At 38.0% G+C, this 13349-nt stretch overlaps 1 protein-coding gene across 12 annotated transcripts in view; it reads right to left on the reverse strand.

The window, feature by feature from the left end:
* ITPR1 (inositol 1,4,5-trisphosphate receptor type 1) overlaps positions 1 to 13349 on the reverse strand; it is a 387688-nt gene that overhangs the window by 168386 nt on the left and 205953 nt on the right. For all 12 annotated transcript variants that reach the window (XM_074284052.1, XM_074284050.1, XM_074284045.1 and 9 more), the window contains 6 exons: positions 11414 to 11614; positions 10595 to 10846; positions 9505 to 9630; positions 7451 to 7579; positions 3657 to 3777; positions 159 to 343 (listed from right to left, as the gene is read on the reverse strand). In XM_074284052.1, coding sequence (XP_074140153.1) covers positions 159 to 343; positions 3657 to 3777; positions 7451 to 7579; positions 9505 to 9630; positions 10595 to 10846; positions 11414 to 11614 — 1014 coding nt within the window. The remainder of the gene's footprint in view (positions 1 to 158; positions 344 to 3656; positions 3778 to 7450; positions 7580 to 9504; positions 9631 to 10594; positions 10847 to 11413; positions 11615 to 13349) is intronic.

Below are 13349 nucleotides of genomic sequence, written 5' to 3' on the forward strand. Positions count from 1 at the left end.
AGTCAAAGCTGTCTCTTCCTAAATGATTTCATATTCCTCTCCCAATATGCTATTTTTTCTCCAAAGCTCACAACTTTGAGATTCTTTTATTTTACTTTGGACTGATCTTAAATGCTCGGTCAAACCCAAAGAGGACATATTTGGGACTAGACCATCACCTGCAATCTTTCGATGATGTTCCTGTAATCACGGGAAGCGGCGAGCACAGAGTCCCGGCGAGCGGCATTTCTTGCCGACAGTCGCCAGTTCATGGCAGTTTTCTGCACAATGTTGTGTGACTTGAGGAACAGGTTGTTGACCTGGCTGTCCAAGTCTACAGGGATGGCGATTGCTCGACTTTTAGCTGGAAGAGAAGAAGGTAGTTCTGAGCATTGGACAACTGGGTGAGTTGTCAAATTTGTGTGTTATCTGTTTCTCCAATAATCTAGTTATCTATCATCTACTGATAAATTATTCATAATCTACCACAAGAAAGCCTGAGGATAATCAATTTCTCATATTTATACAAATATATGCATCTATATCATCTCTTTCTCTCTATGTGTACACACACACACACACACACACATATATGTCTGTTATATCTAGGTCCTGATTATTATGAATAACAAATATCCCCAAAGTAATTACATTATTTGAATTCACCTTGCAAATTTTTACTGGGTGGAACCAATTACCATTTTTTGCATTATTATAACTTCAAATAGTAAAAAAAAAAATGAATCTCAAATAAATAGGATTACTTCACAGAGTTCATAATTTGTATTAAATGGTACTTTGTTGTAGGTAAAGCAATGAATGGAACACTGGCCTAAAGTTAGGAAGACCCGATTTTAAATCTGGGTTCAGATAGTTACTGGCTGAGCTTCATCTGTTTGTCTCAGTTACCTCAACACTAAAATGGGGATAATGCCAGCACCCAGCTTCCAGGGTTATTGTGAGGATAAAGTGAGATGGTATTTGTAGAATACTTTGCAAATCTTAAAAATGTATGAATGCTAATTATATCTATTTTTTTATTTTATATGTATGTATAGGTAAATAATCTCTTCTTTATTGACGAGAGAGGTTTAATATCATATTGGCTTGTCCATTATTCTATGACCAATTAATGTGTACTAGTTTTTAAGATGGGGCAAAGATAAAAGAAACTTCAGAGAGTCCCTAACTTAATAATCTGCTCATTTTACTGAAGAAAAAAAACTAAAGCCTAGTTCACAAAGATAAGTGAATAAGAAAAAAAAAACTAAAGCTTAGATCACAAAGATAATTACCAAAGTTGATATTCACATAAGATATTTAGTTTTACAAAGCACTTCCGATATGTTATCTCATTTAATCCTCAAAACAACTCTCTGAGGTACATACTACAGTATTATTACCCCCATTTTACAAATAAGGTCAGAGAGGTTAAAGTTCAAAAGGCTAATAAAATGTTGGAGACAAGATTCCTACATTTCTCTTCCCTATTTTAGAACGAAGATTAAACACTGGACCTCAGATGCTGGATCCAGAACAACTTCCACTATACATATCTATCTATCTATCTATCTATTTATAGATAGATAGATAGATAGATATAGATATAGATATAGATATATAGATATACATATCCACTATATCATGTTTATTTCCAAGGACCCAAACAAATCATAATTGGGCAGGCAAAGCTTTGGTAACCTAAAAATAATCATCCCTTCTTACTCTCTGAAAGGGCAGATTATTTTTAGATTACATGCTGCTCTGTGTCCTCTCATTAGCATAGATAATTGAGACGCGGATTTTACTTAGCTTTTGCTCTTATTACAAAAATCAAAGTTGAACAAGAGTTCTGTGAGTTCATGTTTAGTGCCCCCCATTAAGTCTCTAGGGAAGTTAGAGAGGCCCATGGACAGTTATTGTGCAAGGACTTCAAAAGTTGAATTTCTTTAAAAGATAATAGATAAATAAGTTAGGCTTTTGATGGGTAATGAATGGAAAAGGGCTAGCAGCCACTTTACATTGCTCTGCAAAGTTTAATGTAAAAAAGTAGATTTTTGAATGGAGTTGAGGTTAAAGGGAGGGCAGAGGGAAGAAAAGGTAGGAGCCTCTCGTTCCCAGGGGGTTTCCTTTCAACACCTGCTGGTTCCCTATTTGAGGTTGTGTTTCCTGTATTACCCAGCTATACAAAGAGAGCAAATGTCAGAGTCAGGACTTGAGCCAATGTGTTCCAGATTCTGAGATTAGAACAAATTATATTCATATTACACACGCACGTTTCATTATCTTTTGTTAGTTTTTAAAATGCACTTTGGATGCAGGAGCAAGCTTTCACCTACTGCTATAGATCCTGCAGATTCTACTGGTTAGATTTTGTTTCAAGTAGCTTACTCAAAACCAATGATTATTAAACATTAATTACTCACTTTCACAAAGTCACAAAATTTTGGTGTTGGAAAGGACCTTGGCCAACATCCAATCCAACCCTTACTCAAAAGAAAGATCTCTGGGACAACACAGTTAATAAGAGATGGTCATCCAGGCTGTCTGAAGAGATCCAACAAGGTGGAACCCACTCTCCTAAAGCGGCCCCTTTCACTTAACCAAATGGCTGAAAGGTTTTTTTGCACATCAAGACTTAAATTTCCTCCTCTGTCACTTTTACACTTACAACTAATTCTGTCCCTTTAGGTTAAAATAGAACTAGTCTACTACTCTTTGGTCCTGGAGAGAGTCATCAACTACTTGAGGACAGTTAATATGGTCCCCTCACTCCTTTCTTTTAGGGCTTCTTAGGGCTCAGGAAATATGTCTTTTTAGGAAATGACATTAGCAAGATTATCAAAGCCTGGCCTAGAGGTACTCTCAAAGTTAGGGAGTTCTTTTCTCTTACTGAGAGCATGTTTCTGCAGGCACTTTCAAAGTTGGATTTCTTGATTTTAAAGGAGGTGAAAATCAAAATGCATAGATCTAGGCCCAAAGAAAAGAGGGAGAGCCACCTAATTAAAAATAAAAACAAATTTAGATTCAAATGAAGAATACATGGTTTCTTCCTTAGCATTCTTGAAGAGCATCAAGCAGCCACCTTTTTGACTAGACTCACATAAAATACTTTGACTATGGAGAATATTTGCTATAGAGAGATTATCAATTTCTCTTAGCTTAGTCCTACAGGGAGTACAAGCAGACACTTGATGGATATGCAGTGCTTAGTGCAAAAATAAATGATACTGATACGAATTTTAAGGGTCAAAGGGGGAACAGGCACAGCCATTGTGGTTTAAGGAGCACAGTGAGTAAATACTCCAACAGTAAGTTGGAGGATAGCAAAAAGAGAAGGAACTCAATCATACTAGTTCCACTTAAGATTTACAAATATTTTCTCACAGCAGATAGCACTGTTACTGTTAGTGTTTATTAAAAAAAATATATATATATATATATATATATATTTTTTTTTTTTAACCAATGATGAAACTCAAAACTGGCAAGATGAAATGATGTCCATGCTTACATGCTAAAATGTTTGAAGGAGGATTCCAACCTATATTAACCATTTATACTTCTGATATTTTGTAGACCAGACCACAGGGACTTTCCACCTATTCATGCCATCTTTAAACATAAAATATACTTTTGGTTATGTTAGAAACAAAGGCAACTGTCAAGTTTCTTACCTACATCAGAGAGCACCCTTATACAACTCTCCACGGAGGCTTTCTGACTTGGCATCAGCCAGTTGCAGTGATAAACCCTGAATACTCCTTGTAGCAGTTGTACAAAGACTGGCTGACGAGTCTAAAAGGGGAAAAAAAAGGAGGAAAAAAATCAAAGAAAGCTGCATTTTATTCTCTCAAGACAAACAGTAAGTCAAGTCTTCTTATGTTCAGCTGGGTGTTCAAGAATAGATCACTTCATCCATACTCCAGACAAGAAGTATTCCAGAGCAAAATGGGGGGAAGAGATCAGATGAACAAGGAGAGCAAACATTTTTATGAATCATTAGAAATAATAAGGAAAAAAAAAGCAAGTCATTATCTTAAGCCAGAGCACAAAACTGCCTAGGATTGCCCACAAGAAGGCCCCTTGGAGAAGGAAAGAGGAAAAGGCTTAGTTGGGAGACTGGGTAAGAGGTTAAGAAAATAAAAACTGGATCTTGGATGAAAACTGTTGAGTTTTGATCTTCTAGAAATGGTCTTAACTCCCAATCCCCACTTACTCAGGGCCAAGAATATACTATAATACAGTGTGCAAAGACAGCAGAAGTAATAAACTGATATTTAAATGTTGTCTATTAAAGGCTTTATTTCCCCTAAAAAGTAGGTAAGAGACCAATCACATCCTACAACTAGAAAAGTACACATTTTCACTTGACCAATCAATTGATCTCACATCTCAGAGGGTAGATCTACTTTAGGTCTTGAACCTTCTGTACTAGAATATTTCACTTCAATGGATGAGGTATACACGCCCCACTTTATGTTCTTAGTTTACACAGTTAAAAAGTTAATCAGCTTAATAAAAATTACCAGTCAAATGTTCTGCAAGGCATTTGGGAAGGCAAAAGAGTTAATTCAGGCAACTGAGCAAACACCCTTTGAATGGTAATAAAAATGATGTGTTGCAAGAAAATTGAGGTTAGTCAAAGAAGTTGGGCTTTCCTATAAATGTTGGCCCAGAAAAGAATCTGATCTCTATCTTCATGAAGCACTTAACATCACATAATTCAATTTCATGGGGCGGATACATATTCTGACTTGTTCTTTTCGCCATCAGGGATAGAAATGACAAAAGCCCAAGGATTTACAGAAATGTCAAAGCATCACCACCAACAACAACAATTGATAGTACTTATACAATGCTTTTTTTTTTTTTGGCAAAATACTTTACAAATATGATCTCACTTGATCCTTACAACAATACTAGTAAGTAGTTGCTATTATTATTTTCTTTTTTAGCTAAAGAAACTTAGGTAGACAGAGGTTGAGTGACTTGCCCAGTCACACAATAATAAGTATCCAAAGCTAGATTTGAACTTGAATTTTCTAGTCTTTAAATCTAAAGCTCTATCCAGTGCCACCAACTGCTATTTTAGTGTCTTTCAACTGCTCAAAAGTCAAATGCTTGATACTTAAATACATAAAAAGAAATATATATCAAGTGACTTCTATGTATCTATCTGTGGGAGATAGCTCTTGCTCTCTCAGGATTTAAAATTTAGTAAGGGAGATCAGTCATATACATAAAACATTTAATATACAAAATAGAGCTGTATTTGCTTAAGAAACAGACAAAAATCTACACAAATTACAGATATCACCATTGTCAAAAATCCTATGTTTATATATCTGCATGTAAAAATGATGCTCATTTTGAATTTCACAAGGACCCTTTGTGGAACAAATAAGAAACTGGTAAAGCACTTTGCTAAGTGCCTGGGAATGATATAAATGCATATTTCCTTTCCTTTACTCTGGTAGTGTTAGGGGTATTTTTCGTTCCATTTTTCAGATGAGGAAACTGAATCTCTGAGAAGTTAAAGATAATTAAAACAGTGCAATTGATGGACAAACTACTGATTAAACATTAAAAGTCTTAATTTTAAAAAAATCTGCTGAGACTTTACTCACAAACAAAATAAACATAAGAGCTAGAATTTGAATCCAGTTCTTGCTGACTCCAGGTCTCTTTCGCTGATTCTATTTGGTCTAGGGCTTCTCCTTTCCTTTTAAAAGAACTACTTTTAGGGGATGTTCTATCTTTCTGAGCAGCAAAAAACCTAATAACAAGATTTCTGCAAGGAAGAGATAGAGAGGTTGGTGACTAAGAGGTAAGAATGGCCAAACAAATGTAAAAAGAAAAAGTCATGTGGACTGACAGTTTTCTAAGAGAGTACAACAGAATGATCTGTTCTGTAGTTTGCATGGTGGGCACTGCCACTGCCATGGTGAACTGGACCTTTAAATCACAAGCAAAACACCTGAAATATTACTGCTCAAGGACAATTTTTGGAGCTGACCACTTCAGAGAATAGTACTTTATTGGATGGGAGAAGTCTGGCCTTTAACAGCCGACAAGATTTTTGACGTCAAGGTACCACTTTCATTACAGACTTGTAAATCATATTTCTGACCCATTGCATTTCCCAAGCATTCCTGAAAGCTATTTCTATTTCTCTGGAATACTCAAATTGCTTAGAATTTCCAGAATAAAATGACAGGAATCATTTTGCCCAATTGGTTGGGTTCAATTCTCATTATCAGGGGAAATTAATAAATCCATTTTACTGAGTGTGGTCCTCTGTCATCTCTCTCGGGTTCTAGGCTTAAAGGCTGCTACCTTTATAAATGGAAGGTAACATTTGAGCTCATCACCTTTTCCCTATTAATTGCTCTCCTTTCTGTCTAGCTACATAGTTATTATTATTATTATTATTATTATTATTATTATTATTATTATTATTATTATTGTTTGTCCCCCACTTTTCAAAGAGGACCAATGACATTGTGGGGGTGACGTCTTGATTTATGTGTCAATTGCATTTAAGTAAGATAGAATTGCCCAAAATGATCTGCCTCACTCTTTCCTCCAGTGACAAAAAAAAAATCAGGATCACTAGGGATGCCTGGGATGCAGCGAATGACCTTGGTGTTTTTGATGCTGAACATCTTTGGCTTTCCTCAGAGCCTGCTTTTGCTGCCTATTGGAACATCCATTCTGGTGGGGGATATCTGCCCGTGCTAGGGGCAGATACTCTCCTAACTAATCAAGGAGTCTTACCTTCAGACAGTTCACTTGTCAAGATAGTTTCCTGGGATGTGGACACTGAGCAAATGATAGCGTCTTAGAACCCCAGATGAGAGTTGAGCATCCCCAAAGATGGATGAGCATCCCTCACACCAGAGGTGCCAGAACTCCTGAACACCTCAGTAAATATCCGAGGAATGCTCAGTTTGACTCACTCTAATTCCCAGGTAATTTAGAGCTAACTGTCCCATTTATTCCACAAATTCCTTGCTGGCAGCCTTCCATTTTGATTTGGGCATTCTCAGAGCAGTACCTCCAACACTCTTCCCCATACTCCGGGAATTATAGAGAATTTTCACTGAGTAACTCCCCTCAAAATTCAGATCTGCAAGAACTTTGCAAGTTGCCCCAAGACATGATTGTAAGCTGCCCTGCACAGCATGGTAGGAACTTAATAAAACAATGTAGAACTGGATTGAATTGTGGATCCCAAGGAAAGACAAATAAATAGCACACAAGAAGGGTGGAAATGCTCCACAGAGATCGGGATCACATGGATCTGGATGTTCCTGTGTGTTCTGGCATCTCAGGGTTTCATCTTCACCCTTTTCCCCGGGGCTATTCTAGTCTCACCCCCTGTTAGCCTGCCAGGTGCCCTTAGCTTGGGTCATACTCTCCTTTCTAAGGACATCAAAAGCCAACACTCTTTGGGCACTTTTCTTACCTGCAAAGTTGTGCTTTGGTCAGAAAAGGGGGAGCTGAAGAAAGTCGTCACGATGCTCATGACGATCTCAGTCACATATTTCTCCAGGATTGAGTCGGCATGTTTCCTGTCACTTGTGTTGTTACAGGCCTAAGAAAAGAATTTGTGAGCTTTAGAGATAAGAATGAAATCTGAAAAATCAATTACAAAGCTAAGGAATCGCTCTCACTTCTTTTCTGATGGTTTTCATGGTTGATCAGCCATGCTAAACAAAGAACATTTAGGTAATAATTTACCTCTAAAATGACAACAATTGGTTGTGACCAAGTCCCTTCCAGTTCAAAAACTTGTATAATTTTATTCTATTCTTATAGTCATAGTGGACCTCAAGGGAATATCCAATTATCTCATTAAGTTGGAATTTCATTTTATCAAGTAACAGCTCAAAAGAATAAGCTTTGACTTAGAAATCTTTCTGAACATATAGGCATGGGTCTGAAAAAAGTTAGAGGAGGTCTATGGGCCTCAGTTTCCCCATCTATCTCCCTGCAGTTTTACAGAGATAAGGAAATATGACCCAGAGAGATTTAAGTAATCTTTACCAAGCTCACAGGCCCTAAGTGGCAGGTCTGGGATTTGATCTCAAGACCTCTGATGCCAAATGAAGAGCTCCTTCTATAGCACCATCTTCATTAGATTGTAAGCTCTATGAGGGCAGAACTATCTTCGATATTTCCAGTTCTTAGCACAGTGTAGGCACATAGTAGGCACTTAATAATGAATTGTCACCACACTGCTTACAATCTCTAAGGTTCCTAATAAATCTTATAACATTTCATCTTCTTCACAGAATTTTGACTTGTCCTGAATTTGACTATTTTGAAGATGGCCATCATCAGAGGCCCAGAAAACAACTGAATCGAGAATAATTATTTATCAGCGTACGGACTAGGATTTTGGCGCTGTAAGGGATAGGAAAGGTTTTAAGAGGGAACTAATTAAACAATAATAGCTGACACTGAGACAGTGCCCTGAAACAGCGCCCAAATTCTCACCATCATCCCGTGAAGACGGTAATACAAGTATTATGATGTCAGCTAAATGGAGGATATGAACAAACCTTCTGAATCCAGGTACAGGATTCTCTGGCTACTCCACCCTGCCTCTCCTTTGAACCACTCAGGAATTGAGCTGTTCCCTCCTGGAGGCCCCAGGTTAGTTTGGGACAGGACAAGAAGAACTGGGAGGTACTGAAAAGTCAAAGCCTGGAAGGTTTCTGACATTAGCTGCCGAATGCTATTAAATGAAGGTCTCTGGCACTGGGCGAGGTGAGCTAGGACTCTGAGTGCTTTCCAGGCTCTAGGCCTAATATTTCTGTCTGCACATCTGACACCCGGCATTAAATATTCTCGGTTTGACATGCTTACTACACCCAATGCACAAAACCAAAAAGGATATAGGAAAATCTATTAAGTGCTGAGTTAGAGAAGATATATCGAAAGATGAGATATGCTACAGGTTCCCACACACACAAGTGACAAAGTAAATGGCCAAGTCCAGGAACATTTTCTTATAGAGCTGAATCTGGTGGCTTATAATGAGGTGGGGAGGTCCCCAAAAACCTCACTTAAAAATGCATGACAGATACAATCTTAGAAAACAAGCTGTGGCTAAGGCAAGAAAATAAGAAGATTTCTTCCCAGAATACAATGAGTAAAATCCACAATCAGCAACAAGCAAAAGGCAAGAGAGCAGAAGTAAACAGACAAGAAGACTTCAGTCTACAGGCTCACAGATTTAGCCAAGAAAGGACTTTCAAAGAGATGTGTTTCTTCTTCTTTTTCTTCTTCTTCTTCTTCTTTTTTTTTTTTTTTTAACAGAGGAATAAAGTGAGGCACTAAGAAGGCACTATTTGCCCAAGGTGACATAGGGAGCACTCGGAACTGAGCGCAAAGACTTGGCTTTTTCTTTTATACCAGAGAGATAAAGAACAAAGAGTTCTTTTTGATCATGGTCAGCAACAGGAACCAGGGTCACAAAGACAGCCTTGATCTTTGATTCCTAAATGCTCTTACCCTACAGATGTCAACAAGAAAATTCTCAAACAACTTCCACATATGGTTACTGGTATAAATCTCCTTCATTTCTACCTCGGTGTCCACATAGCAATGGTTCAGGAAGTTGATGTAGGCAATTTTAACCTGGAAGGAAGGAAGAAAAAGAGCTGGGTAAGAAAATGAATGTATGGCTGTGCAGGCCTGAAGAAGCAACCATGTTATAAAAAGACAAAACGAAAGGCTGGACTACATAATTCCTAATCTCCCTTCTAACTCTAACTAAGAACCTGTGAGTTAATAACAATATTCATTGTATATAGCATTTTAGGGTTGGGAAAGTGATACACACACACACACACACACACACACACACACACACACACACACACACACAAACTCCTTGGAGTCCTAAGAATTCTAGGAGGTAGGTGCTGTTTATAATCTCCACTTTATAACTGAGGGTCAGAGATGTCCAATGGCTTGCCCTGGTCACACAGCATGTAAGTCTCGGAGGTGGATTCAAAGCCAGACCTTCTCTCTCTCCACTACACTTTACATAACCTGATAAAATAATTACTCATATAAAAAGAGCAAACAAATCACCACAGTTTACAAGAGCTCAGCTTCTTACTCCGGCCAGATTCCCTTGGAATTCTCCATCCCTAGGGAAGCTAGGAAATGTGCACAATGGAATGAGCACCATCTGGGGAATCAGAGGACTCCCAATTGATTGAACTTCCAAGGGTTCAATCCCTCCTCTGACATTTGGTACCTGAATGACATTGCACCAATCTGGACTTCAGTTTCCATTTCCATAGAATGAGAGGGCTGGACTACCTTAGCGGCCTTTACTGCATATCCTTCCACCATCAAGTCTATGATTCTACATACTACAAAAATTTGTCTGCTTACTCCTGAGAGTAAGACTGAAGACTAATTTTTCCTGGCACAGGATTTTAAGCCTAATTTTTTATTCTAAAATTAAATAAAGGGTATCAGAGAATTTTTTCAGGGCTAGAATCTTTATCCCATTGAATAAGAATTTACAATTTTCATTCTCAGCTCCAAACACACCAAAAAAAGAGGCTCCAGCCCTACTGAACCTCACCTCAGGGATGCAATCCTCATGGGTCACTACTCGGACAATGTCATCTAAAGGAAGGAGGGAGTTACACTTGATCTCTGTGTAGACATTTTTACCCTCTGTGCATACTGCTAAGAGTTCTACCAGGTGGATATGGTACATTAGAGGGCTGTTTTCATCCATTCGGTCCCGTTCTGATCTCATCATCTGGATGAGCGTCTGGAAGGAGGCCCTGTCATTGTAGAACACAAGGACATCTTCTCCTGAATTGACCAACTACAAAAAGGAAGAAGAATATCTTTATCAAAAGCTTGAGAGAGAATAAAATGCTACATAAATCTGTTGTTTTCTGAGAAAAAAAAGAAAGGTTCTATCACCAGCTTTCAGGTGCTAGATTCCCAAATGATAACAAAGACAATAGAACTGCTCATTTATATTTGGCTGGTTTTATCCCCTTTCCCAAATTTAATATTATTTGTATCTCAGTTCCAACCCATGACCTATGACCTGAGTGAAAAATTAATTGCTAGAAAATAGCTGCCTTTGAGGAGCTTCATATTATTAGATTTGCAAATATTACTGGGGATAAGGCTCAGACTTCTTTACTATAAGGAGGTCCTGGATAAGGAAATTCTCTCTATCGGATGGGTAACTTGGAGAAGGTAAGGGACATAGCCAGTGTGGTTGTGGTCAGAGCCATGCCTTGAACTCAAGTCTTCCTAAGTCTGGGACCAATTCTGCAGTCACTAGACTCGAAGGCTTCTTCAGATGAGGATGTCTCATGGAAAATGCTTATATCACCCCAGCTGTGACCATGCACAGAAACAGGCAGCTCTCACTCACCTCGGCCATGACCATGTCTTGACACTTCTTAATAAACTTTCCTTCAGCCTTGACAATCGTTTGTAGAAATTTGATGTACTGAACATTCCTACCATGTGTTTCTATACAATGGACAAAGTGCTGGACGACTCTCTCATTGATCTCACTGCAAAGCTGGAAGTTATTCATGAAAATGTGCTGCATCGTCACTGCTTCTAAGATCTAACATGGGAAGGAAAGTCTCAGTTTAATAATAACAATATAATAATAATAATAATAATAATAATAATAATAATAATAATAAAGAGAATGGCTAAGTATTCAGAAAGTGTGAGAAAGAATAATATGGAAAGCTCATGCAAGATCTATGACTTAATTCACTTGGGAAATCACTGGGACAGAAAGAGAATGGTCACCCATTCCTGATTTGGTTTAAAATAAGTCCTATGGCATATATGTATGACTTACTTAGTGGCAGAGAGTTATTGGCTAAAATCAGACCCAGGACATTATGGAATAGAACTTCCAGGTGAAGAAAGTCCCTCTACCCATACAAACCAGCCCTTTCCCTACAAGGGGATAATCAATAGGAGAAGGGACTAGCATTAAGGGGGCTCAGGAAAGGCTTCTCAGAGAAGGTGGGGGATGAACTAGAACTTGAAAGAAAAGTGGGGAGCCAGGAGACACCGGTGAGGAGCCTTGTGGCATTCCAGGAATGGGGTACAGCCAGTTACAACTCAGAGGGCAGAGAGATGGAGTCCCACAATGGAAAGGGTAGGCAGCCTTAGAGGGGGAGCTTTAACAAAGACCAAGAACTGGGTTTGAATAATGATAGACAGAGGGCTTGGAATGACTTGGAGAAGGAGGCTAAGAGCAGATGAGAGTTTGTTAGTCATTGGGAAATGAATTCAAGTTAAGTTATCGATCTCCCCTATGCCCAACTGCCTCTGAGGTTATGGCTTTGTAAATAAACACTAAGGTTCACACAGGTGAATGCCTTGTCTAAGATTACAGTTAGTAGGTATCACAGGTAAGGTGAAATCCAGGCCTTCTTTTAGGTCTGCTCTCTGTTCACTATGTCACACTACCCCTCGGAATTATTTAGTAAATACATTTGCCTAGGGTTACACAGCTAATAAACCTCAAAAGTAGGATTTGAACTTAAGCCTTCTCCTTTGCTACAAGTATGGGCTCAACTTCAGGTGAGTGAAGTGTAGATCTAAAAATAACTGACTGAAAACTAAGAGCTTAACAATAACAACAACAATGATATTTATATAGCACTTACTAAGTGCCCTGTGCTAAGTGCTTTGCAATTATCTCATTTCATCCTCACAACAATCCAGGGAAGTAGATTTATATGTATTATATTATATATATATAAATATAATTTAAATGTATTGCAGATATAATTTATTATTTTATATATTCTATATATTCATTTACATATATTATGTACTATATTTTATACATATTATATTACACATAGTATATTATGTTTTGCATATATATATAAAATACTATGATAGTATTATTATCCCAATTTAAAATTTTTTAACACATTAGGAAACCGAGGCAAATAGATATTAGAGTGACTTTCCCAGGATCACCCAGCTAGTACATGTCTGCGGCTGTGTTTGAACTCAGGTCTTTGTGACTCCAGATCCAGAACTCCTTCCACTGTACCACCTAGCTGCTCTAACTCAATAAAACTTTTTTTTAGTGGAAGTTATATTTAAAATAATTCAAGCTAGTGTCCTTAACCCTCTGATACTTCTCCTCTCCTCCTGCCCTTCACACATTTTTCTTTCCCATCCTCTTTTTGTGCAACGTCAGGAAACATCCAGAGTTTCTGAATGGGATTCCCAGATACTCATCTGGCCCAGTCTGGTTTCAGAGCCAAGAATAACAGAATTCTATCAGATTAGCTATCCTTCCTGCCTCTTGCCCTTTTTTC

This window comes from Sminthopsis crassicaudata, chromosome 1, assembly GCF_048593235.1.
Source record: "Sminthopsis crassicaudata isolate SCR6 chromosome 1, ASM4859323v1, whole genome shotgun sequence".
Lineage (NCBI taxonomy): Eukaryota > Metazoa > Chordata > Mammalia > Dasyuromorphia > Dasyuridae > Sminthopsis > Sminthopsis crassicaudata.